Raw genomic sequence first — 27,041 nt, 5'->3', positions numbered from 1 at the left:
GTCCTGCAGACGTTTAGTGTATGGCGGATAGGTAATTAGGGCCTGTAATTCACTAACTCTGCGACCTGAAGTTATAGCCAAAAAGAAAATCACTTTCCATGTGAGATATCGAAGTTCACAGGAGTGAAGAGGCTCAAATGGTGGTTTCATGAGCCGACTTAAAACCAGATTAAGGTTCCAAGAAGGGGCTGGAGGACGTAGCGGATGCTTGATGTGGAGCAAGCCCTTCAAAAAACGTGTTACAAGGGGTTGTACTGATATAGGGACATCCCCAACACCTTTATAGAAGGCGGCTACCTCACTGACATGCATTCTGATGGAAGAAGTCTTAAGACCTGACTCTGATAGATGCCAGAGATAGTCCAGGAACTTCGGGATAGGACAGGAAAAGGGGTCAAGGGACTGAGAAGAGCACCATGACGTGAACCTTTTCCATTTGTAAGAGTAAGATTTTCTAGTGGAAGGCTTTCGTGAAGCAATCAAGACATGGGAAACTGGTTCAGAAAGGTTAAGTGGCTGAAGGATTAACCTTTCAACATCCATGCTGTCAGGGACAAGGCGTGAAGATTGGGATGGTGTAGGCACCTGTCGTTTTGAGTGATCAGAAGCGGGTCCGTTCCTAAGGGAATGCATCTGCGAAAGGAGAGATCCTGAAGTATTGGAAACCACACCTGGCATGGACAGTGAAGTGCTATCAGGATCATGGTTCCCTTGTCCTGACGTAACTTCACGAGAGTCTTGGAGAGAAGAGGACGTGGAAGGAATGCATAGAGCAGTCCGGTTGCCCATGAGAGGGAGAATGCGTCTCTGGGTTGAGAGCGTTTGCTGCAAATGAGAGAACAGTAGTTCTCTACTTTGCGGTTGTGAGGAGACACAAAGAGGTCTATCTGAGGATATCCCCATTGTTGGAAGATGGAGTTTGCTACTGAGGGATTGAGAGACCACTCTTGCGGTTGAAAGATGCGACTCAGCTTGTCTGCCAACTCATTGTCCACTCCCGGCAAGTAGGTGGCCCTGAGGTACATCGAATGGGAGAGAGCTTCCGCCCATATCTGTGCAGCTTCCTGACACAGAAGGAAGGAGCCTGTGCCTCTCTGTTTGTTGATGTACCACACGGTCACCTGGTTGTCCGTCTGAATCAGGATGACTTGGTTTGAGAGGCGATCCTGGAAAGCCCTGAGAGCATATCTGATTGCTCGAAGCTCCAGGAAATTTATTTGGTGTTTGGCTTCCTCTGGAGACCAAGATCCTTGTGTTTGCAGATTGGCCACATGGGCTCCCCAGCTGAGGTTGGAAGCGTCGGTGGTGAGCGTGATTTGAGGGCCTGAAGCCTGCAAGGGCAAGCCCTGGAGGAGATTGATCTGATTTTTCCACCAGGCAAGAGACAGACGGAGTGAGTTGGTGACGTGGAGAACGGTCGACAGGGGCTGAATGAATTGAGTCCATTGTGACCATTGTGCATGAGTCTCTTGGCCAAGCGGGCCATTGGTGTGACGTGGACTGAGGACACCATGTGTCCCAGGAGGATGAGAAATTGGCGTGCAGTCGCAGAGTGCTGAGACTGCAGCTGGTGAGCAAGAGACACGAGAGTTAGCGCTCGCTGTCAAGGCAGGAAAGCCTTTGCCTGCAAGGTGTCCAAGTCTGCCCCAATGAACGACAAGGTTTGAGATGGGACTAAATAGGATTTGTGTAGTTGACGAGAAATCCTAATGAAATAAGGTGTGTAAGGCGAGATTGAGGGATGGCAGAGCAGCTTGCTGAGTGGGAGTCCTGACTAATCAGTCGTCTAGGTAGGGGTAGACATGAACACCTTGGGTTCTGAGGAAGGCTGCAACTACTACGAGGCATTTTGTGAAGACTCATGGCGCAGATGCTAGGCCGAATGGAAGCACTCAGTATTGATAGTGATTGGGGCCTACTAGAAACCTCAGGTATTTGCGATGAGATGGAATTATCGCAATATGAGTGTATGCGTCCTAGAGGTCTAGAGAGCAAAGCCAGTCTCCTCTTTGTAGAAGAGGGAGAAGCGAGCCCAAGGTTACCATCTTGAACTTCTCTCACTGTAGGTACTTGTTGAGGGCACGTAGGTCCAGAATAGGACGAACGCCTCTCGATTTTTTGGGGATTAGAAAGTACCGGGAATAGAACCCTAGGCCGTGCTGAGAGTATGGTACGGGTTCTATTGCTCTGGACTGGAGAAGGAGGGAGACCTCTTGATCCAGAAGAATGGAGTGATCGGATGTTCTCCACCTCGGTGGAGGTGGGGAGTCCGGAAGCAGGGAGAGAAAGTTCAGATGGAAACCCTGAGCAATTATTGCCAGTACCCATTGGTCTGAGGTGATTGAGTGCCATATGTTGTGGAAGTGGCACAATCGACCTCCCACTGGTATGTGAGGCAGAGGAACCTGGCTGCTGCTCTCTAGGTGGAAGTCAAAAACCTGAAGCAGGCCCTGGTTGAGGAGCTGCTTGTGGCTTTTGTTTACGTGTTTGACGAGACTGTGGTTTTTGAAAAGGTCTCATGGCAGGGGATCTGGCTGGTGGCGAATAGGACTTCTTCGGGCGGAAGAAAGACTTTTTAGAGTCCTTTCTGAAGGGCTGCTTAGAAGAATAGTCGGAAGGCATCAGAGAGAGCTGTCTTAGGGCCTCATGATGGTCCTTAAGTTCCGCCACTGCCCATTGAATCTGTTCGCCAAACAGATTATCTCCAACACAAGGCAGGTCGGATAACCTGTCTCGTACTTCCGGGCGAAGGTCAGAAGACTTGAGCCAGGCCCACCTTCTTGCTGAAATAGAAGCTGCAGATACTCTAGTAGAAGTATCAAAGATGTCATAAGATGTCCTGATCTCATGCTTGCCTGCCTCAAAACCCTTGTTTACTAGGGTTTGTAGCTGTTCTTGAAATTGCTGAGGCAGGGAGTCCGACAAGTCTTGTATCTGCTTAAAAATGACCCTGTTATATTGGGTCATATACAGCTGATAAGCGGCAATCCGAGAGATGAGCATTGACCCTTGGAAGACTCGGCGACCTATGGCATCTAGGAACATAAGAAAATGCCATACTGGGTCAGACCAAGGGTCCATCAAGCCCAGCATCCTGTTTCCAACAGTGGCCAATCCAGGCCATAAGAACCTGGCAAGTACCCAAAAACTTTCGTTCCTTGCCAGGGAGAAAGGAAGAGTGAGGCTTTGACCTCTTTTCTCTCTTCTGTGCAGGTTTCACCACTACACAGTGGTGATCCAATTGTGATTTCTGAAAGCCTGGAGCTGACTGCACTAAATAGGTAGTGTCAGCCTTCCTGTGGACTGGAGGAATGGAGCCAGGATGTTCCCAGTTCTTCTTCAGGAGATCCAGAAGAACCTGGTGGATAGGAATGGAGGTTAATTACCTTGGGGGTATCCAGGAATTGGAGTAACTCCATCATTTGGTGCCTATCATCCTGTTCAGTCTGCAATTGGAAGGGGACCAATTCAGACATTTCCTTCACAAAATTTATAAAGGAGAGGTCCTCTGGAGAAGAACGCTTCCTACTTTCAGTGGGTGAAGGTGGTGAAGGTAAATCATCAGTCCTTGGAGAGGAATCATCGGTCCAGGTGTCGTAGGGATCAGCACCTGTCCCTCTAAGAATTAGAGGGGGACAGGGTGGTGGAATACCTGAAGGTCCTGGTCTAGGCTCCGAAGGAATCGGAGGAATTATCAGAGGCACCAATGAAGGCATCGAAGGCACCGGCGCAGGCATCGAGGGCATCGATGGATGGCTCGGTGGCGCCGACGGACATATCGGCACAGATGTTTGGATCGGTGGTGAGGCACGTATCGGCATCGATGGCTGAGGCAGAACTCCCGATGGAGGGATGCGGAACGGTGTTTCTCCTCCTGATGACAATGTAAGCAGGGAGGGCACCGGCGCCATCGGGGACCCAGGTGGAAGAGCGGCAATGAGCGCTTCCATCCTGGAGAGCAGCGGTGCCAATGCTGCCGGAATCGGGTCGGCGGACAGTTCTGCAATCGGTAACGGTGTTGGTGCCGGAGGAACCTGGAGTCGTTGCATCGCCTTGTCGATGGCCTCCTGAACCATCCGGTCCAGTTCTTCTCGGAGACCTAGAGCAAGCAGCCCCAGCTCTGGAACAAAAGAAGGAGGCAGAGGCATAGCCAGAGGGACCACGGTAAAGGCGGAGTCATGGCTCCCGATCCCCTGTCGGGTAAGGGTTGCCTCGGTGACCCGGTCGCAGAAATGGTCGGTGCCTTTTCTGGACGGGGTTTCTTCGACGGCGGCTCGGACGATGGCGAGGTCGATGATTTTGCTCCCTCGATGGTCCGAGTCTTTCGGTGCTGATGGCAATGTTTCTCCCTTTGATTCCCTCAGTCTTGAGGGGAAGTAGAGGGTGTCAATGGCCAAGAAGTCGTCGATGCCGGGCGGTCACTGGCCGGTGGTCGATGCTGGCGCGAAGTTGATGGTGCCGGCTCTGATGTCGTCGATGTAATGGATGGAGTCGGGGTTTGAGCACGGAAGAGAAGTTCCATCTTCTCCATTCTGGCCTTGCGACCTTTTGGTGTCATTAGGGCACATTTGGTGCAATTCAAGACATCGTGCTCGCGTCCTAGACACATAACACAGACTTTATGGGGGTCTGTGATGGACATGGTGCGAGTACAGTCTGGGCACCGACGGAACCTCGATGCCATGGAAATAATCAAGCTGCGGTACGGTCGACGGCCAGTAGGCCGCGAGGGCCAAACTCGACGGTAATCGACGGAAAATGGGTAAAAACTTACCAGAGTACCGCGGTCTGAAAAAAGTTAGAAGAGGGACCCCTGTGGGGCAAATTAACTTTTAGTAATTCCGTGAGGAAAATTCCTGTCAGGAATCTCTGCAGAGCTCCTTTACCGTGAGGCTACTGCTGTGCGGAAAAAAGAAGACTGAAGAAGGACCCCTGCTGGCTGCAGGGTTAGTGCCATGCTGGGCATGCCCAGTAGGGGCCAGTCAAAGTTCTGGAAACTTTGACAGAAGTTTTCCGTGACTGGGCTCCATCCTGTGACGTCACCCATATGTGAGGACTACCATCCTGCTTGTCCTGTGAGAATGTGCCCTTTTTCTCTCCAGAAAGGAAGCGTCATATTTTAGCTTTACTTCTCTAAACGTTAAAGCCCACAGGGACATTCATCTACATGGCATGCAGTTACTTACATGATGTGAAGAGCCCAGGCAGCGAACACAAACCTCATGCAAGTCGATGCTAGTCATTTTCTGGTTACACTTAGTACACAGACTGAAAGGTTATTTTCCTGACATGAGGGGATAATATTTTGGTTTTATAAATGGAGATTCACTGATAAACAAATGAAAAAATTGAAAAATAAACTTGAAAAATAAAAGAAACAAACTCGACAGCAGTAGAAAGAGAGTAAAGAAAAGTCCTTTTGATTCAGCAGTAGAAAGACAATTGAAAAGACACATGCAGAGCAGCTATGTGGAAACTTCTATGCATGCTCTGAAAGACTTCAGCTGTCTGAGTTCTGCAAGAGCATATCCACATCAGCTCTGTGTGATGACTATCACCCACTTGTGTGGCTGAATTTGTTTCTGCTTGTCTATAGAGAAAGGTGACTCTCCCTAAGCATAAACTTACATTGTAAGCCCTCTGGGGATAGGGAAATACCTACAGTACCTGAATGTAAACAGATGTGATATCTCAGATCGAATGTCGGTATATAAAAATAATAAATAAATAAATAAAATACAGATAGCTGGCCTAAACCTCAGTGGCAACAATAGGTCCTGGACTCATGATTTGCCGCCTCCTGATCCCAATGGTAAAACAACACTCCCTCCTGGATCCAGACTCCTCTCCCTTTTAATTCCCCAAGCCCAGTCTATCCTAGAAAGCTTCCTATTCTCCAGACCCTTCCCCTGGTACCACCCCATCCCTGGAGCCAGGAGGAAGTATGCGTACCATCTCCCTGCTCCACTGCGGAGTTCCAAATGTTGCCACTAGGAGGCATTGTGCATGGTTTGTTTTACCATCAGGGATGGATGGAAGAGAGACCATGGGTCCAGGGGGATTACCACTGGGGTGCTGGGACCCAAGATAATTTTAAGTAGGGTACCCAGCTTACATCTAAACCCACTATCTTTTAGTTGGCTAGGTTAACTTAGAAATAGCTGGCCTCATGTAAGTTGGATGCTCTACTGAAAATTTACCCTAAGCAGTTCAACAAATGGTACAATACAGAACAGCAACTCTGGGACTTATCCTGGCCAGTGACAAAGCTATCCAAGTAACTAGATTCCAATAATCTTGTATTCCTCACCTGTTCCACTGCTGCTGCTTGCATTCAGTACAGGGACAGGCTTGTTCTTCACAGTTTTGGGAAAAATACCAGGTTTTCTTGGCGCTTCCTCAGGAGGGTTATTTAAAAGCTGAAGTAAGTAAATATAGCCAGTTGAGAGAACTATTCAAAACAAATTATTAATCGAGGAATGAAAGAAAGTAAAGAGAGAGAGTATTAAACAACTATTAAAAAACAGTATAATTCCTACAAATGCCTCTTGGTCATTATTGTTCTCTCAAGAAAGGGCTATCAGACAAGACTGGCGCTACCTATGAACATTAAGACTTGCCATACTGGATCAGACCAAAGGTCCATCAAGCCCAGTATCCTGTTTCCAACAGCGACCAATCCAGGTCACAAGTACCTGTTTGCTACCCGTTGTAAACAATTACTGTGCTGCCCTGCCCCTATTCCTCCAACAGATTCTAATAGAGCCCTTCATGGGCTTCTCTTTTTCCCTCCCCAACAATAAATATGAGTATTTGAACACTGTTTATAGTTTTACAGGGGCTAAAGTAAAAGTTATCACATTTCTGGTGGGTGAATATGTAACACATGTTTACTGTAGCGCCAGTAGTGATCAAGCAGTTCATTTCGGTTTGTTGGGGATAGAGGGGAGATTTTCTGAAAAATTCTAGTAATCTACTCTCAAAACATACCTAAAAGCACATTCTTTAAATGTTGCTACCACAAAATATTTCAAAAGCCTCAGTACTGATACATATGTCCTGTGTACAAGAGAATTAATTATGCAACAGAAAAATAAAATCAAACCAGATAACAAAATCCTGCTGGGTCCCAAAATATTTTAAACCGATGTTATTGATATTTTCTAACAGATAATCTCCCAACATTTGGAATCTTTGGTTTAAATTTTCTGACTCAGCATGTCTCTTTTTTTTTTTTTAAATTCTCTGTTCTTGTTTTTGTTCTCTCTCACTCTGGAGTCTTTTTTTTTCTTTTCTACTTAGGTTCTCTCCCTTCTTTATCTTTTTCCTTCAAAGTGGATATTTTAATACTTGCTCTTCCTTCTCTTTCTGCTCTCTTCCTGCTTCTTGCTTTTCTTCTCTTCCGCATTGTCTTCTCTTCAGATTCTTCCTGCCTGTTTGCCTTTCCCCATTCTTTCCCTCTTTTTCATATGCTCTCTCTTCCATTCTTCTCCCTACAACAGGGCTTCCCAAACTGTGGGTTGGGACTCTATATAGGACCTCAATTGGCAGCACTCTTCAGGTGCGAGCAGCAGTATTAACAGTGGAAAGGCAAGAGGCCTGTGAGCCAGCATGCGCTCATGGGCCTGCAGTGGTATTGCCCTTGCATGAGTTTCTGTGGTAACAGGAAGTCCTGAGTGAGGAGGTACCAGGACCGCAGCAGAACCTATGAGCTTGCACTTGCTCACAGGCCCCATTCTGACTTTCATTACTAATTCTACTGCTACTTGCAGATCACGGTCAGGCTTGGGACCAGACATGAGGGGCCAGTGGACTGAGAAATTACTACTTCCCTGATAATTTCCTTTTCTTTAATCTAGACAGATGGGTTCAGGACCAGTGGGTTATGCACCTCTACCAGCAGATGGAGATGGAGCAAACTGAAGTCACAGTATATATGCTCCTTGGGCACAATGAAATAAATGGAATATCGCCCCTTATTTTATTGAGACGTGGGTACTGGAACCACAGCACTCAGACTGAGGAGCCTTGACAGAGTAGACTACTGCCTGCTTCTTTTTTTTTTTTTTTTTTTTTTTTATTAATCGTCCAAAAATTAAGCATCCCAAATTTTAGGCGTTCAAAACCTAGGTATCCCAAAGATAAGCGCACAATCAATGTGCACAAGCTAAGTGCATGGCTTAAGTGCACGGCTAGCCTATATGCTGCTTAACCTGGACGCCTAAACAGACGCCTGCCTAAACGTGTAAAAACAGGACGCACAAATGCACTGCCTGAACTGATGCTCCTGAAGAGAGTAGCTGAGCGCACAGGCAAAGCGTGCAAAATACCACCATGGCCTACCACGTGGCATACAGGAGAGAAACCTCAGAGCAGGGCCTATCCGATGGAGGCTGCTCAACCTGCCAGGTGCCCACGTTCCTTAAACCTTCCTCGGATCAGGACGAACGTTGGAACAGTGCGCAGAACATGGAGACGTGGTAAGGAGGAAGCCCACACTAAACCCTCCTTTTGTGTCTCTGTATTTACATTATATATATAAATATATATAAATAAATATAATGTATATATATCTACCATATAAATGGGCTTGGACCGACGTGCCGCAAATGCGCAGTAGAGAGCAGCTCTACTGCGCATGCGTGACAGTACGTCGGTCAGAGGGGAGCCCAGCAGACGGCTGTCTTGGAAGTGGCGAGGAGGAGAAGAGGCGGCAGCACAGAAGGTCTCCGGGGGGTCTCTCTCTCTCGCGTGGGGAGAAGCGGCGGCGGCGGCACAGATACAGAAATGGGAGGTCACCAGGAGTCTCTCTCTCGTGCGCGCCTCATCACCGAGCGTCGTGCGGGCCAGTAACGAGCCTGGTGGAGAAGCGCGCGCGAGAGAGAGACCCCCGGAGACCTCCCATTTCTGTGTCTGTGCTGCCGCCGCCGCTGCTTCTCCCCGTGCCAGAGAGAGACACCCCCCCAGAGACCTCCCATGGAGCAGCGGCGGCAGTTAAGTGTCAGGCGGGCCAGAGAGAAGAAGAGGGAGTGGAGGAGGGCTGAGGGAGAGGGACAGGGTTGTGGAGGAGGTGGGAGGGAAAGGAAGAGGATGTGAGTAAGTGGGAAGGGTAAAGTGGAGTAGAGAAAAAGAGGGAGTGGAGGAGGGCTGAGGGAGAGGGGAGAAGGGGAAGGTAAAGGGAAGAGTATATGACTGAACAAGTGGGAAGGATAAGAAGTTCTGGAGAAGAGAAAAAAGAGTGGAGGAGGGCTGGGAGAGGGAAGGGGTTGTGGAGGGGATGGAAGGAAAAGGGAAGTTGTGGAGAACAGAGCGGCTCTAACCGTGCCGGTCTGAACGATGGAATCTCGCCCGTTTTAACGGGCTTAACGGCTAGTAATATACATAATGTAAATACATTATGCAAAATATATATATATATTTTTTTTTATTTGGAATCTTATCTGAGCTCAGCCTTTCCTGGCTGAGTACAGAGATGGGCTCCGGCTGCGGGAAGAGAGGGCATAAGCCGTCACCTCCGTGCTTGGCTTCCTACACCCGCTGCTTTTTAGCTGACCAAGTAGCAAAGTCCATGCTGGCTGAAAAAATAGTTACCGGACCAAGGAACTTATCTGAGGGACCATGGAAATCACCTCAGGAATTCTCAACTGGGGGAGGGACCAATTAGAATCCCCGCAGGAGAGTCGGTCGAATTAATTTTCCTTTTATTTCTCCTTCCAAAATCTAAAGCAATCCCCAGTAGAGAATTGCATGTCCACCAACTGCTGGAGACGGAGAATACTGGCAGGCTGATGTCACTGAAGGAGATTATATACTGTGATGTCAGTTTGCTCCGTCTCCATCTGCTGGTAGAGGTGCATAACCCACTGGTCCTGAACTCATCTGTTTAGATGCTAGGAAAATTACCACTGCTCCTCTCCCATGACAGAACCTATTCTACCCTAGAGAAAAATGCTTCCCCTGTCATCAGACTGCCCTCTCGTCACATCGGTTATCACCCATCTTTAGCCCAGGGTACAAAGGAAAATGTTGCTGCTGACCCTGGCCAGGGGGATGTTTAGAGGATGAGCTGTCTGAAGGGAGGGATCAGATACAGGAAAGATTTGAAGACTGGATCAGGTGGAGAGGGATTGACTGTGGAGGGTGAGAAAGATGAAATGACAGAAGATTGACTGGGGGATTTAAGAAAGGAGATGTGGGTGAGAAGGAATCAGTTGTGGAGGATGTGTAAGAAGGGCTTGCAGAAGAGGCAGTGAGACTGGGATTTGAGAAAGGGGATGGGGATGAGAGAGAAGGGATTGGGGAGGTGATGACAGAGGATCAGTTGGGGGTTATAAGAAGGGCTTGGAGGTGAGAGAAGATTAGCTGGGGGAAATGCAAAAAGGGCTGGAGTGGGTAAGAGAGAAGGCATCAGATGGATGGGCAGGAGATGGAGATGTTCTGCTGGAGGAGAGAAGATTAAGATAGAAGGTCCACTGGGGGCATGTCCATGGCGGTGGCGTACATGCATGCTCCTTTCATGTGCTCCCTAGGGCCCAGCAGGCTTCCCCACTTAAATATAACCGCAATCTTCTTAACTCACTGCAGTGGGGTGCTGACCGGTGTAAATGTTTTTTTTCTTACTTCTTCCTTCATGCCTCGCCAGGATGATGAGCCGTGCGAAGAGAGCCGGGCCCGAGAGACTCAGCAGTGGTGAAGACAAGATGGCGCCAGAAGGCCTCGGTGCGGAGGGCATCTCCAAAACCGCAATCAAAGAACTGACACGTGCTGTCTATGCTGCCCTCTTGGACCAGCTTCAGCAGATTCAGTCCTCAATGGACGAAATCTGCGAGAAAATGGAGAATTTTGCCTCGGCCCTGACCACAGCACAAGCAACGTTATATGACCACGAGGAGCGGCTGACAAGCCTGGAATCACACGTGGGTGAGCTGGGAAAGCGCTGCATGCTTATAGAGGAAAAGCTAGATGACCTAAAAAAAATCGAAGCAGGCGAAATAATTTGCATCGTTGGGGTTCCTGAGGAGATCTCTGGTGAGGAGTTGATGCAGCTTTGTGAGCAGACAATCCTGGAGCTTTTACAGCTCAATCTCCACATTTGCCCTATCTTAATTGAAAGGGTGCATCATTTCGGGCCTGGGGGTCTGAACATGAATCGGCCCCGGCAGGTGACTGCGAGATTTCTTAACTTTACCAATAAAACAAGGATCCTGCAGGCCTACCAAGCTAAAAAGGAGCTGATATTCCAAGAAGTGAAGCTGCTGATTTTCCCTGATTTTTCCAGCAAAGTGCAGGCAGCGAGGCACGAATTTTCGTCGCATTGCACGCGGCTACATCAGAAAGGATCCGGTTTTCTCTATTCCACCAGGGCACCTCAAATTACTTTCATCAGTCCAGGAAGCTAAGGAGTACTTGGACCAGCTCCCGCTTAAAATGATCCACCGATGCTTTTGTACTAGACACGCTGATTTAAATTTTTTGCCGGTCACGGTTGTTATCATAGCCTTGCACTCTCTACCACACAGTCATTGAGGCCGTCTTATTTTTTTTTTTCGATGATCTCGCTATCTCACCGACATCTTTACTGTGGACATTCAGATCGTGAGATCTAGCAGGGCAAAGGATGCTGTTACATCTATGCGCCGACCTTCACACAGTCGCCAGGCTGCATGACACTGGATCTTGTTGCCTTTGTTCTGACACCGTCTCTGATTTCCCAATGCCATTGCACTGGACACTTGAATTATGTCTCCTAGCAAGGCCAAGGGCGCTGTCACATCCATGCACTGTTCTCAATATAGCCATTGGGCTGTGTGACCTTGGAACCATTCGCTTTTTTTTGTCGTCACCCCACTTTCCCCCTCTCCTTTTTTTTACCCCCTTTATTAGCTATCTCTAGGCACCCAGTTCACTGTTGGGTTGTGGTGGCGGGGGATCTTGTCGGGCCTGGCAGACCTCTGCCAGGCGGGGGTGTCCCCTGCCAGTAAAGGAGGAAGTAACCACTCCTTCATTGGCATAGCAGGGGAGTGCCCCCACCTGGGTTGGTGTTAGAGAGTTTGAGGGTTCTTCATGTTGGGGTTTCATTAGCATATTAAGTATTTGTGTATGAGTGAGTGTGATTGGGTAAGTATGATTGTGGTCCTAATCGAACAAAGCATCACTGTCTTTTATATGTGCCTATACCACAAGAAGAGGGAAGTGGATTTAGGCTGGGGGATCCCTCCTTCCAGGTTTTACCATCTATTCTCTTGGTTTTACCTCACTGCTGATTTTTATGTCTAATCTTATACTTTCTTCCATTAACATTGCTGGACTTCACTCTCAGATAAAAAAGGAAAAAGCTCCCCACCATTCTTAGCAAGCGAGGAACACATGTGGCATTTCTTCAGGAGACACATCTAGATGATATAGAACACAAGAAAGTGCAGCATGAGTGGGTCGGACTTTGTTTTTTCTCCTCCTTCTCATCACGATAGAGAGGTGTAGCAATCCTCATCCACAAATCTACCTCTTTACAGAAAGAAAAATGCTATTCCGACCCCAATGGTCATTTTGTTATTGTGGTGGCGGTACTTCAAGTGTTCAAAACAATTTTGGTAAATCTTTATGCTCCTAATGTACACTCATAATTTTTTCTAAGCTCCTTGCTAAATTCACAACATGAGATGGTTATAATTTGATTGTGGGTGGGGATTTTAATGTCGTTCATAACCCTCTTGTAGATTGTAAACCGGCAAAAACTTCAAAGAAAATTCAAGCTGATTTGGGGGTGCGCTTCCTATCCCAGGAACTGCGTCTCATTGATACATGGCGCACGTTATACCTTGAGGATCGGGAGTACACCTTTTATTCTCATGTACATAATATGTATATTCTCACTTGGATTATATTCTCATTTCTGAAGCTCTTTTTAACAAGTTAGTAGCTAGTGAGATTCACAATGTTCCCTTTTCAGATCATGCTATGGTTCGTGTCACGCTTGAATTGGCCCCCCACTTCCACTAGCCCAATGCACTAATCTATGCTCCCCTTACCAGAACAAGTGCTTTGCTGACTACCTACAGGACAAATGGAAGAAATATGCAGAATTTAATTAGACTCCTGGAATCAATCCCATCCTTTTTTTGGAATGCAGCCAAAGCAGTTATGAGGGGCCATATCTTATCTTATCATACTCCCCTCAAGATTGACAGGAATTAGGCCATTCTAACTCTCACGAAAAAAGTCATGGAACTGTGTTGGGTTCATGTCCAGGATCTCGGACAATCGACTAAGGCTCAATTGGAAGAAGCCCGGAGAGAGCTTAATTCTCACCTTGACTCCATAGCTCGCCAGAATATACAATTCCTCAAGTACAAGTTATACCAATGGGGTGGCAAATCCGTGAAACTGCTGGCTAGATTGGTGACATCCACTGGTCACTCCAGAGAGCTCATTTCCCGTATCCAGTATGAATCTCTGAATCTCACTACTACTCCAACTATATCAGATGCCTTTGTTCGTTTCTTTAAATCACTTTACAAGGCTGAGCCTGAGAATGAACAAGTGTAGAAATCTTTTCTTCGGAAGTTGCGTCTGCCGGAGCTGAGTGACCAGGCACGGGATCTACTTGCGATGCCTATAAAAGAGAGTGAAATTCGCAATGCCACCCGCAATCGGAAACTCTTAAAAATGGCCGGACAGCCTTGGGCCAGAGTTTTATAAATTATTGGGCGATTTTACCCTTACACCCCCCTGAGAGACATGTTTCATGCTGCGCAGGTCTAGGGTGAATTTGAGAAGGGCCAAAATCTTGCCACAATCGTACTCCCTAAGCCTGGAAAGGAGTCCACTCTTGTTTCATCTTACCAACCCATTTATCTTCTCAGGCAAGATATTAAACTCTTAGCAGCCATTTTAGCACAACGTGTTAATTCCAGTATTCAGGAAATTTAGTATCAGACCAAACTGGGTTCATCAAGGGAAGGCTCTCCAATTCCAATCTTTTAAAATCCCTGTTGGCAGCCCTTTTTCCTAACACTGTAGATTGTAATAACCTTCTGGTTAGACTAGACGCCACGAAGGCTTTTAACCGCATGGAATGGCCCTATTTGTGTCGGATCTTAAAGGACTTTAATTTCGGGGCTTCTATTTTATCTTGGGTTAAATTGCTGTATAATCAGCCATACGCGCAGCTCTTGGTAAATGCTCAGAGACCTTTGTCCTGGGTCAGGACACGCGACAGAGATGCCCTTTGTCTCCCCTGTTATTTGTCCTTGTCCTAGAGCCTCTCGCCCTTAAATTGCGGGCTCTCCATCCTTTTTCTGGCATCAAAGTACATAAGAACATAAAAACATAAGAAATTGCCATACTGGGGGGAGCGTGGAGGAAGGCGGCCAGAGAGCTGAGAGGCACCCGTTAAGCTGCTGGAGAGCAGCTAAGAGACTTACCATTCTTCTCTGTGACGAGGTGAGCGCGAGCCCAGACCGAGTGGGCGGACCCGGGACGTGACGTCATCATCGGAAGTCATCGGGATACTATAAGATCTTGGGCCCTGCGGCGACTGATCGGGGAGCATGGAGGAAGGCGGCCAGAGAGCTGAGAGGCACCCGTTAAGCTGCTGGAGAGCAGCTAAGAGACTTGCAATTCTTCTCTGTGATAAGGTGAGAGCGAGCCCAGACCGAGTGGGCGGACCTGGGCCGTGACGTCATCAATGGGCGCCATCGGGATACTATAAGATCTTGGGCCCTGCGGCGACTGACCGGGGAGTGTGGAGGAAGGCGGCCAGAGACCTGAGAGCAGCTAAGAGACTTACCATTCTTCTCTGTGACGAGGTGAGAGTGAGCGGACCCGGGCCGTGACGTCATCAACGGGCGCCATCGGGATACTATAAGATCTTGGGCCCTGCGGCGCGCAGCCACCGGTGCACGGCCAAAGCCGCACGCCAAAGGGGCGCACCCCTGGTAAAAATTTATTTTGTGGCATAATAATGTGTAGGAAACTGAAATCCAAGAATTTTGCCTCATCTCCAATACCATCAGTGCCGAGAATGACAGGACCCATGGACTCCCACATAATTCGTAAGGGTGAGACCATTGTTGAGGACGTGTTAGAAGGAAATTCCCATTTGGGGATATCCTTAAGTCCTAGGTCCTCACAACCTCCCATACAGCCAAGAAGGGAAGGTGCACCTGAGGCTAATATAGGTATAGACCCCATGGGAAGTGTATCCCCTGTTGTAGTAAAGGGGGTGGCAACACCATGTGGGAATATACAATTTGATGGTTCTAATATGCGTGGGGAGGATGTAGTTGCTAACACAACAGTTCAATGTCCAGGTATAATTTTTAATCCAAGTGATGAAGGATTAGATAATGAGGTAGAACCAGAAAATGTGTCGTTATTAGACTTATGGAGGTTGACAACTAAAATTGATAAGAAATTATCTAGTTCTATTACTAAGATCCACACTTTCTCTGTGGAAACCAGGGAAAAGTTTGTGGAGTTAGAAGATAGGACTAACAAAATAGAAACTATAATTGGAAATCTGAACCCCACAGTTAGTAATTTTCAAGCCATAGCTGCATCATCCATTAAGGATAATCTCATACTACATAATAGAATTGAATTATTAGAAAATGAGTTGCGATCATGTAATCTTCGATTGTTAAATTTTCCGATGTCTAGATTAATTTCCACTTTTGAATTATAAAAAAAATATGTAGTTGAGATTTTATCCTATGATTCTATACAGATTCCTATACTTTCTAAGATGTATTATATTCCAAAAGGAAGAACATTATTGACACAGGAAGGTGGAATTGATATTATGGAAAGTCCAGGGGTCTCTACCTTTTTAGAGGACTCCATGGATAATATACCTTCTACAGCAACGTTATTAATATCTTTTTCTCTAAGACAAGAAAAAGACCTATTCTTCTCAAAATATTTTCAATATAAAGATCAGAAATTTTGTGGCCAATCCAGGCTACAAGTACCTGGCAAGTACCCAAAAACTAAGTACATCCAACACTACTGATGCTAGTAATAGCACTGGCTATTTTCTATGTCAACTTGATTAATAGCAGGTAATGGACTTCTCCTCCAAGAACTTATCCAAACCATTTTTAAACTCAGCTATACTAACTGCACTAACCACATCCCCTGGCAACAAATTCCAGAGTTTGATTGCGTGTTGAGTGATAAAGAATTTTCTGCGATTAGTTTTAAAATGTGCTACATGCTAACTTTATGGCGTGCCCCCTTGTCCTTCTATTATCTCAAAGAGTAAATAGCAGATTCACATTTTCCCGTTCTAGACCTCTCATGATTTTAAAGACCTCTATCATATCCCCCCCTCAGCCATCTCTTCTCTAAGCTAAACAGACCTAACTTGTTTAGTCTTTCCTCATAAAGGGGATGGAACAGTTCCCCTATCATTTTGGTCCCCCTTCTCTGTACTTTCTCCATTGCAACTATATCTTTCTTGAGATGCAGCGACCAGAATTGTACACAGCATTCAAGGTGCAGTCTCACCATGGAACAATACAGAGGCATTATGACAACCTCCGTTTTATTCACCATTCCCTTCCTAATAATTCCTAACATTCTGTTTGCTTTTTTGACTGCTGCAGCAAACTGAGCAGACAATTTCAATGTATTATCCACTATGACGCCTAGATCTCTTTCCTGGGTGGTAGCTCCTAAAATGGAACCTAACATCGTGTAACTACAGCATGGGTTATTTTTCCCCTATATACACCACCTTGCACTTATCCACAATAAATTTCATCTGCTATTTGGATGCCCAATCTTCCAGTCTGCCAAGGTCCTCCTGCAATTTATCACAAACTGCTTGTGATTTAACTACTCTGAATAATTTTGTATCATCTGCGAATTTGATTACCTCACTTGCATTCCTTTCCAGATCATTTATAAATATACTGAAAAGTACGGAACCTAGTTCAGATTCTTGAGGCACTCCACTGTTTACCCTTTTCCACTGAGAAAATTGTCCATTTAATCCTACTCTCTGTTTCCTGTTGTTTAACCAGTTTGTAATCCACGAAAGGACATCACCACCTATCCCATGACTTTTTACTTTTTTTAGAAGCCTCTCATGAGGAACTTTGTCAAACGCCTTCTGAAAATCCAAATACACTATATCTACTGGTTCACCTTTATCCAGATGTTTATTAACTCCTTCAAAAAAGTGAAGCAAATTTGTGAGGCAAGACTTGCCTTGGGTAAAGCCATGCTGACTTTGTTCCATTAAACCATGTCTTTCTATATGTTCTGTGATTTTGATATTTAGAACACTTTCCACTATTTTTCCTGGCAGGAAATCAGGCTGACTAGAGCCCTTTTTAAATATTGGGGTTACGGTACATTAGCCACTCTCCAATCTTTAGGTACAATGGATGATTTTAATGATAGGTTACAAATTTTTACTAATAGGTCTGACATTTCATTTTTGAGTTCCTTCAGGCTCCCAATCTCTCTCTGTCTTTCACAGACATGCACACAATCATGTTCCCAAACTCACAATTGTACCTCTGCTCATTCTTCAGCTCCGTTGGCCTGGATTGATTCGGTGGCCCACCACCCTGTTTCTCTTCTTGTCTTCTGGGGGGTGCTGCTGTTGCATCTCCCTTCTCCTACTTTGGCCCCACTGGCCTGGGCTCCAGCAGAGGCCGCTGCTGCATCATCTTCATTTTCAGCCCCACCAGCCTGGGCTCCAGTGGGTACTCATCTCTTAAGTCTTTCCTCGCTGGCAAGAACCCTGCCAGCGCTGACGAATGGGGTCTCTCTTTATCAGCAAGGTCGCATGCCGTCGCAGACGTCCTTCCTGTGTGCCAATGCCATCTTGTCTGCCTGATGTCTTCATCAAAGGCCCATTTCAGCGCATCATCAAAAAGGTAACATTTTGGGCCTTTAATGAAGACGTTGAGAACTTGGGCAGACTGCAAAAGCCTCAAGGGGGGGGGGGAGGGGGGGGAGGGCATTCTAAAATTTCTCCCATGGGCCGGATTAAAAGTAAGAAAGAGCTCTGTGTGATAAGCGTATATGACAGAAAGCCTCAGACTGCCTTAAGGGACCGGCTCCAGCTATCTGGCCCAGTCCATCTTAAGACAGACAGGAAGGGGATCCTCAGGTGGGGGCGTTTCCCTGAGGTAAAAGATAAAAAGGCGAGGCCCTGAGAGAGAGAGGAAGGCCCCAGGAAGAAGGAGGAAGCTGTAATTAAGTGCTGTGTCTTTTGGAAGTTTTGTCTTGTCAGTCTGCTGAGGTAAGCAGCCATTTTGCTTCTGTTCTATTATAATTCTGTAAATAAACTGGTAAAAAGCAGACCAGACTCCAGCCTGGTCTGTTCTCCGGCCTTCCCCAGTCCTAGACCGCTCCAAGGACATCACACTCTGGTATAGAAAAACGCAATAAAAGGTGGCACTACTTATTCACTGGAAACTGATTAAAAACTATAAGAGCGATATACCAAAAAATACTGGTAGTACAACCATAATAGAAGAGAACAAAGAAGTTACGATCCCCTGGAACATTTCCATTCCAAACAGGAAGATGGATGCTAGAAAACTGGATATTTTGGTAAAGGAAAAGAAACACAAGAAAGTCATTGCTGATAGCACCCAGCAACTATTCTATAGATTGTTTGAATAAAGCAAAGATCCTTAAATACCAAGTGATGTGATCAGGGACCAAGAAAATGTGGCAAAAAGATATAGAAATATTCCCAATTATATTGGGTGCCACTGATCTGACTGAGAAGAGTATTCGAGAACACCTTGATCTGTTGCCTACACAGATTACACCCTATGAACTCCAGGAGCCACTCTGTCACAATGCAAGTACTAAGAAGGGCATTAGCAGTAAATATAAGATTGAGATCACGCCAAACATATCCTAGCTAATAAATGAGGCTCATTCCTGTCAAGGTATGCATAAAACAAATCCTTTTTGAGACACTGCCCCAAAAGAATATCTAGTTAAGCTAAAAGAAGCATGAAAAGATGGGTTGGCCAAAGCATAAAAAGAAAACAAAAACAGCAAAAGAAATAAAGTGAGGCAACAAATCTTTCTTCAGGTATGTTCGTGAAAGAAGGAAGACAAGAGATGATATTGTAAGACTGAGAGGAGATGAGGAGCAATGTGTGGAAAGAGATAAATAAAAGTAGAAAATGTTCACTAAAAACAATTTCAGTTTTCACTGAAGAAGGGGTTGAAGAAGGACCTAATAGTTGACAAGGGTACATATGAGAGCGGAGTCGACATGATATCATTTACAGAAGAGAGTGTGTATAACTGGCAAAACTAAAAGTGGACAAAACCATGGTTCCAGTTGGGATGCTCTGGAATTTGTTGCCAGAAGATATTAGTGCAGTTAGTGTAGCTGGGTTTAAAAAAGGTTTGGATAAGCAGAAGTCCATTAACTGCTATTAATCAAGCTGACTTAGGGAATGGCCTCTGCTATTACTGGAATCAGTAGCATGGGATCTTCTTAGTTTTTGGGTACTTGCTAGGTTCTTGTGGCCTGGTTTGGCCTCTGTTGGAAACAGGATGCTGGGCTTGATGGACCCTTGGTCTGACCCAGAATGGTAATTTCTTATGTTCTTATAAAATCATGAATGCAATAAAAGGGGTAAATGTAAAACGGTTATTTATTCTTTCAAAAAATACAAAGACTAGGGGACACTCCATGAAGTTAGTAAGTAGCACATTCAAAATAAATCAGAGAAAATTATTTTTCACTGAAAGCATAATTAAGTTCTGGAATTCATTGCCAGAAAATGTGGTTAAGGCAGTTAGCGCAGCTGGGTTTAAAAAAGGTTTAGACACATTCCTTGAGGAGAAGTCAAAATGTAATTAATCAAATAGACTTAAGATAGCCATTACTCATCACTGTGTGATAACAGCATGGGATCTACGGTATTTACTGTTTGGGATCTTGCCAGGTACTTGTGACCTGGATTGGTCACTTTTGAAATAAGATACTGGGCTTAATAGACCCTTGGTCTGAACCAGTATGGCAAATTCTTATGTTCTTTTTTTTTTTTTTGTCAGAATAATTTTTATTGGCAAAAACACAACCAACCAGCCTAGAACAAACTAAACAAAACCAAGCTCAGACAACTAGGAAGTACAATACCATATCAATCCCAGACAAGAGTAGTCGGATACAGCCAGCAGGTATATGCCTTCCCCAGCAATTTCCTCATACCTACCCCTCCGCCCGCCAACAGACATACCCATTCACACTTCAGTCACACCGCTCCACCCCTCCCCCCCTTAGCCCCACCCTGCCCCCCAGGGACCATAGATTGTACCCAATCATCAGTATACCCACTCTCCCGTAAACCCGCTTGAACAGACTCTGGCAACAGTAATACACATTTAGTCCAACACTCTCCATATATACGATCAGGTTTCCGATGTCCTTTCAAAAAATCCAAGCGCTCCATCTGCAGAATCAAAGCCATACGCTGAAACCACGCCACTGAAGAAGGGGCCGTCGTTGGTTCCGCCCATCCCGACAAGATAGTACGGCAGGCCAACAGAATCGCAATTCGGCCAAACCGATCCTTGGAGGAGCCCACTTCTGCAGCACAAGCCTGCGGGCTGGAAGCTCAGACATCTTTTGGTGGGTATGCTGAAGGATAGCAAATGTTGCTTACCTGTAACAGGTGTTCTCACAGGACAGCAGGATGTTAGTCCTCACATATGGGTGACATCACAGGATGGAGCCCAATCACGGAACACTTTTGTCAAAGTTTCCAGAACTTTGACTGGCCCCTACTGGGCATGCCCAGCATGGCACTAACCCTGCAGCCAGCAGGGGTCCCCCTTCAGTCTTGTTTAAAAGCTACAGGTAGTGCTGAAAAATAAAATAAGAAAATGTTACGAACCCAACACTGCGGGGCGGCGGGCAGGTTTTGTGAGGACTAACATCCTGCTGTCCTGTCAGAACACCTGTTACAGGTAAGCAACATTTGCTTTCTCACAGGACAAGTAGGACGGTAATCCTCACATATGGGTGAGTACAGAGCTGAGGATGTCCGAGAAATGCACCAACTGTACCCAGGTGTGCAAGGCACTAGGATTGGGATAAAAATTTGGCCGAGGGCATCCTGAACCCTAACAGGCAGGTGGAAGGGTGTTGGTACATCACGTTGTAAATAGGTTACAAAGGACGGATGGAATCTTGTCTTCCGGCCTTGTCCAAGCAATAGTGGGCTGCAAAGGTGTGGCGAGAACTCCAGGTGGCAGCCCTGCAAATGTAAGGAAGCGGCACCGAGCGTAGGTGTGCTACTGAAGTCACCATGGCCCTCACAGTGTGCTTTAACACGGTCTTGAAATGGAATGCCCACTTGCTGATAGCAAAAGGATATGCAGTCCGCCAACCAGGAGGAGGGAATCTGTTTACCCACAGGCTGCCCTAACTTGTTAGGATGGAAAGAGACGAACAGTTGAATGCTTTCCCTGTGGGCAGCTGTACGGTCTAGGTAGAATGCTAGAGCCCGTTTACAGTCAAGGGTATGCAGAGCCTGTTCTCCTGGATTGGAATGGGGCCTGGGAAAAAAGGTAGGTAGTATAATGGATTGATTGAGATGAAAGTCCGAAACTACCTTAGGCAAAAATTTAGGGTGAGTGCGGAGTACTGCCCGGTCCTGCAAATGTTTAGTGTAAGGCGGGTAGATAACTAGAGCCTGTAATTCACTAACTCTGCGAGCGGAAGTGATTGCCAGAAGGAAAATCACTTTCCATGTGAGATAGCGAAGATCACAAGATTGAAGAAGCTCGAATGGTGGTTTCATGAGCTGACCCAAAACCAGATTGAGGTCCCAAGAAGGGGCCGGAGGACACAGAGGAGGCTTGAGGTGAAGCAAGCCCTTCAAAAAACGTGTTACAAGGGGTTGTACTGATATAGGAACATCCTCGACACCTTTATGGAAGGCGGCTACCGCACTGATATACATCCTGATGGAGGAAGTTTTTAGACCTGACTCTGATAAATGCCAGAGATAGTCCAAAAACTTCGTGATAGGACAGGTAAAGGGGTCAAGGGCCTGAGAAGAGCACCATGATGTAAACCTGTTCCATTTGTAAGAGTAAGATTTTCTCGTGGAAGGCTTCCGTGAAGCAATCAGGACACAGGAAACTGGTTCAGAAAGGTTAAGTGGCTGAAGGATTAACTTTTCAACATTCATGCCGTCAGGGACAAGGCCTGAAGATTGGGGTGGCGGAGGCACCCGTCGTTTTGAGTGATCAGAAGCGAGTCCTTTCCTAAGGAAATGTGCCTGCGAATGGAGAGATCCTGAAGTATTGGAAACCACACTTGGTGAGGCCAGTGAGGTGCTATCAGGATCATGGTTCCCTTGTCCTGACATAACTTCACGAGAGTCTTCGAGAGAAGAGGAAGTGGAGGGAATGCATAAAGTAGACCGGTTGCCCATGAGAGGTAGAATGCGTCTCTGGGCTGAGAGTGTTTGCTGCGAATAAGAGAGCAGAAGTTCTTTACTTTGCGGTTTTGAGGAGACGCAAAGAGGTCTATTTGAGGATATCCCCATTGTTGGAAGATGGAATTCGCTACTGAGGGGTTGAGAGACCACTTGTGCGGTTGAAAGATGCGACTCAGCTTGTCTGCCAACACATTGTCCACTCCCGGCAAATAGGTGGCCCTGAGGTACATCGAATGGAAGAGAGCTTCCGCCCATATCTGTGCAGCTTCTTGACACAGAAGGAAGGAGCCTGTGCCTCCCTGTTTGTTGATGTACCACATGGCCACCTGGTTGTCCGTCTGGATCAGGATAACTTGATTTGAGAGGTGATCCTGGAATGCCCTGAGAGCATATCTGATTGCTTGAAGCTCCAGGAAATTTATTTGGTGTTTGGCTTCCTCTGGAGACCAAGATCCTTGTGTCTGCAGATTGGCCACATGGGCTCCCCAGCCGAGGTTGGAAGCATCGGTGATGAGAGTTAATTGAGGGTCTGGAGCCTGAAAGGGCAAGCCTTGGAGGAGATTGATCTGATTTTTCCACCAGGCAAGAAACTGACGGAGTGAGTCGGTTACGTGGACAATGGTCGACAGGGGCTGAATGCTTTGAGTCCATTGAGACCTTAGAGTCCACTGCATGACTCTCATGGCCAAACAGGCCATTGGTGTGACCTGAACTGAGGACGCCATGTGTCCCAGGAGGATGAGAAAGTGGGGTGCAGTCGCGGAGTGTTGAGACTGCAGCTGGCGCGCAAGAGACACGAGGGTGAGAGCTCGCTGTAGAGGCAGAAAAGCCTTTGCCTGCAAGGTGTCCAAGTCTGCCCAAATGAATGACAAGGTTTGAGATGGGACTAAATAGGATTTGTCGTAGTTGACGAGAAATCCTAATGAAATTAGAGTATGTAAGGTTAGATTGAGGGACGACAGAACAGCTTCCTGAGTAGGAGCCCTGATTAACCAATCGTCTAGATAGGGGTAGACGTGAACACCTTGAGTCCTGAGGAAGGCTGCAACTACTATGAGGCATTTTCTGAAGACTTGTGGCGCAGACACTAGGCCGAATGGAAGCACTCGGTACTGATAGTGATTGGGGCCTACTAGAAACCTCAGGTATTTGTGATGAGATGGAGTTATCGCAATGTGAGTGTATGCGTCCTGGAGGTTCAGAGAGCAGAGCCAGTCTCCTCTTTGTAGAAGAGAAAGAAGCAAGCCTAAGGTTACCATTTTGAATTTCTCTCGCTGGAGGTACTTGTTGAGGGCACGTAGGTCCAGAATAGGACGAACGCCTCCCGATTTTTTGGGGATTAAAAAGTACCGGGAATAGAATCCTAGGCCGTGCTGAGAGTAGGGTATGGGTTCTATTGCCTTGGACTGGAGAAGGAGGGAAACCTCCTGATCCAGAAGGATGGAGTGATCGGATGTTCTCTACATCTGTAGAGGTGGGGAGTCCGGTGGCACGGAGAGAAAGTTCAGATGGTAACCCTGAGCAATTATCACCAGTACCCATTGGTATGAGGTGATTGAATGCCATATATTGTTGAAGTGGCACAGTCGTCCTCCCACTGGTATGTGATGCAATGGAAGCTGGCTGTTGCTCTCTAGGTAGAAGTTAAAAACCTGAAGCAGGACCTGGTTGAGGAGCTGCTTGCGGTTTTTGTTTCCGTGTCTGATGAGACTGGGCTTTTTGAAAAGGTCTCGTGGAACGGGATCTGGTTGGCGGGTAGGACTTCTTCGGGCGGAAGAATGACTTCTTAGAGTCCTTTCGGAAGGGCTGTTTTGAAGAGTAGTCAGAAGGCATCAGAGAGCTGTCTTAGGGTCTCATGATGGCCCTTAAGTTCCGCCACCGTCCGTTGAATCTGTTCGCCAAAATATCTCCTACACAGGGTAGGTCGGATAACCTGTCTTGTACCTCAGGGCGAAGGTCGGAAGACTTGAGACAGGCCCATCTCCTTGCCGAAATATCGGCTGCAGATACCCTAGTAGCAGTGTCAAAGATATCATAAGATGATCTGATCTCATGTTTGCCTGCCTCAAAACCCTTGTTTACTAGGGTTTGGAGCTCAGCTTGAAAATGCTGAGGCAGGGAGTCTTTGAAATCTTTTATCTGCTTAACAATGACCCTATTATATTGGGTCATATAGAGTTGATAAGTGGCAATTTGGGAGATGAGCATTGATCCTTGGAAGACACAGTGACCAATGGCATCTAGAAACTTCTGTTCCTTGCCAGGGGGAAAAGAAGTATGAGGCTTTGATCTCTTTGTTCTTTTCTGTGCAGATTCTACCACTACAGATTGGTGATCCAATTGAGTTTTCTGAAAACCCGGAGCTGACTGCACCAAATAGGTAGTGTCAGCTTTTCTGTGGACTGGAGCAATGGAGCCAGGATGTTCCCAGTTCTTCTTGAGGTCGATGATTTTGCTCCCTCGATGGTCTGAGACTTTCGAGGTCGATGGCTATGTTTATCTCTACAATCCCCTCGGTTCTGAGGGGGAATAGAGGGTGTCGAAGGCAGAGATGTCATCGATGCCGGACGGTCACCGGCCGGTGGTTGATGCTGGCGTGAAGTTGACGGAGCCGGTTCCAACGAAGTTGATGCAATGGACGGAGTCGGGGTTTGAGCACGGAAGAGAAGTTCCATCTTCTCCATTCTGGCCTTGCGACCTTTTGGTGTCATTAGGGCACATTTGGTGCAGGTCAAGACATCGTGCTCTTGTCCAAGACACATTACACAGACTTTATGGGGGTCTGTGATGGACATGGTGCGATTACAGTCCAGGCACCGACTGAACCCCGACGCCATGGCCATGGAAAAAATTGAGCCGCGGTACGATCGACGGCCAGTAGGCCGTGAGGGCCAAACTCGATGGTAATTGACAGAGAACGGGTAAAAAATCTTACCGGAGTACCGCGGCTTGAAAAAGTTGAAGGAGGGACTCCTGTGGGGCAAATTCCGTGAGGAAAATTCCTGTCAGGAATCTCTGAGGAGCACCTTAACCGCTTGGCTACTGCTGCACAGAAAAAAGAAGACTAAAGGGGGATCCCTGCTGGCTGCAGGGATAGTGCCATGCTGGGCACGCCCAGTAGGGGCCGGTCAAAGTTCTGGAAACTTTGACAAAAGTGTTCCGTGACTGGGCTCCATCCTGTGATGTCACCCTTATGTGAGGGACTACCATCCTGCTTGTCCTGGGGAACTGTTCAATAGATCTCTGGAGTTGGGCGTTATCCTACAGGACTGGAAAAGAGCAGATGTGGTCCCTCTTCAGAAAATTGGTAACAGAGAGGAGGCTGAAATGTACAGGCCGGTTAGCCTTATTTCAGAGGTGGGAAAATTGATGGAGACTCTACTGAAGGATAGGATAGGAAACTATCTACAATCCAATGGATTGCAGAATCTAAGGCAACATGGTTTTAACACAGACCGAGTGTGTTAAATGAATCTCATTAATTTCTTTGATTGGGTGACTAGAGAACTAGATCAAGGACATATACTGGATATGGTTTACTTGGATTTTAGCAAAGCTTTTGATATTGTCCCATATACGAAGCTCAGAAGCAAGGGACATGGAAGTAGGGGCCAAGGCAGCAGCCTGTATTAGAAACTGGTTGATTGATAAACAGAGTGTAATGATAAATGGCATTCACTCTGAGGTAAGAAAAGTGATAAGTGGAGTACCTTAGACATTAGTCCTAGGGCTGGTTCTGTTAAATATCTTTGTTGGTGATATTGCAGATAAGTTAAGAGGGAAAAGTTTGCCTTTTTGTACATGGTAATAAGATCTGCAAAGGAGTGGACACCCCTGAAGTATTAGACAGAATGAAAAGCGGTCTATGAGGTTAGTCGTTTTTTTGGACCCATCTCCGGTAAAAAGTAGTCTGCCAATCAGAAGCTCCACAGCCTGAATCCCCATGTCTTTATTGGGAAGCTTGGATACTAGAAGTTCCTTCCCCTCCCCCTCCAAGGTCCCATCTTGTCCACCTCTCTTTCTGCTAGGAAAGAGCTGAAATCTGCCAAAGGCCTGACCTCTTTGAGACAAGGCATCTCTCCCTGGCCGACAGCACCTAGTGTACCAAAAATGAGTACGAGGCAGAATCCTTAGCACCACCCTTGGATTATCCTCGGGAAGTCTGAGCAACTTACACTCTCCCCCCCCCCCCCCTAACTTTTTAAGCAACTTCTCCAGTTCATCTCCAAAAAGAGGAGTCTATCTTTAAAGGGAAAAGTACTCTGCCCAGCTTCTCTACCACAGCAAGAACCTAGCCACTATTATGGTGGCCTTACACCAAGCCAAGGCTCTAACCAAATTGTTAAAAGGCATCAGCTAAAACCGCAACCCGTGGCTCTACTGGATGCCCCATGGAACCGACCCGCTGCCTCAGTGCCCAAAGGAACCAATGACAGCCAGTGTCCTCCATGGTTCCCCTTGGCTCAGCTATGCACATGAGGGTGTTGATACATCAGGCTCGACGGCATCCATGCCAGTGCCTATGGCTGATGCCAGCCAAGAGAGCATGCCCAAGCCTGATGCCAACCGAGAGGGCACCCTTGCCTTGAGACGTCAGTG

The 27,041-nt window shown here is 46.7% G+C and overlaps 1 protein-coding gene across 3 annotated transcripts in view; it reads right to left on the bottom strand.

The window, feature by feature from the left end:
• Positions 1 to 27,041, bottom strand: part of LARP7 (La ribonucleoprotein domain family member 7) — a 230,746-nt gene that overhangs the window by 82,054 nt on the left and 121,651 nt on the right. For all 3 annotated transcript variants that reach the window (XM_029596294.1, XM_029596283.1, XM_029596304.1), the window contains one exon: positions 6,311 to 6,419. In XM_029596294.1, the coding sequence (XP_029452154.1) occupies positions 6,311 to 6,419 (109 nt within the window). The remainder of the gene's footprint in view (positions 1 to 6,310; positions 6,420 to 27,041) is intronic.

The sequence above is a fragment of the Rhinatrema bivittatum genome, chromosome 1, assembly GCF_901001135.1.
Source record: "Rhinatrema bivittatum chromosome 1, aRhiBiv1.1, whole genome shotgun sequence".
Taxonomy (NCBI): domain Eukaryota; kingdom Metazoa; phylum Chordata; class Amphibia; order Gymnophiona; family Rhinatrematidae; genus Rhinatrema; species Rhinatrema bivittatum.
The sequence above is the reverse complement of the archived record's forward strand: the minus strand, read 5'-3'. Positions and strand labels throughout refer to the sequence as shown.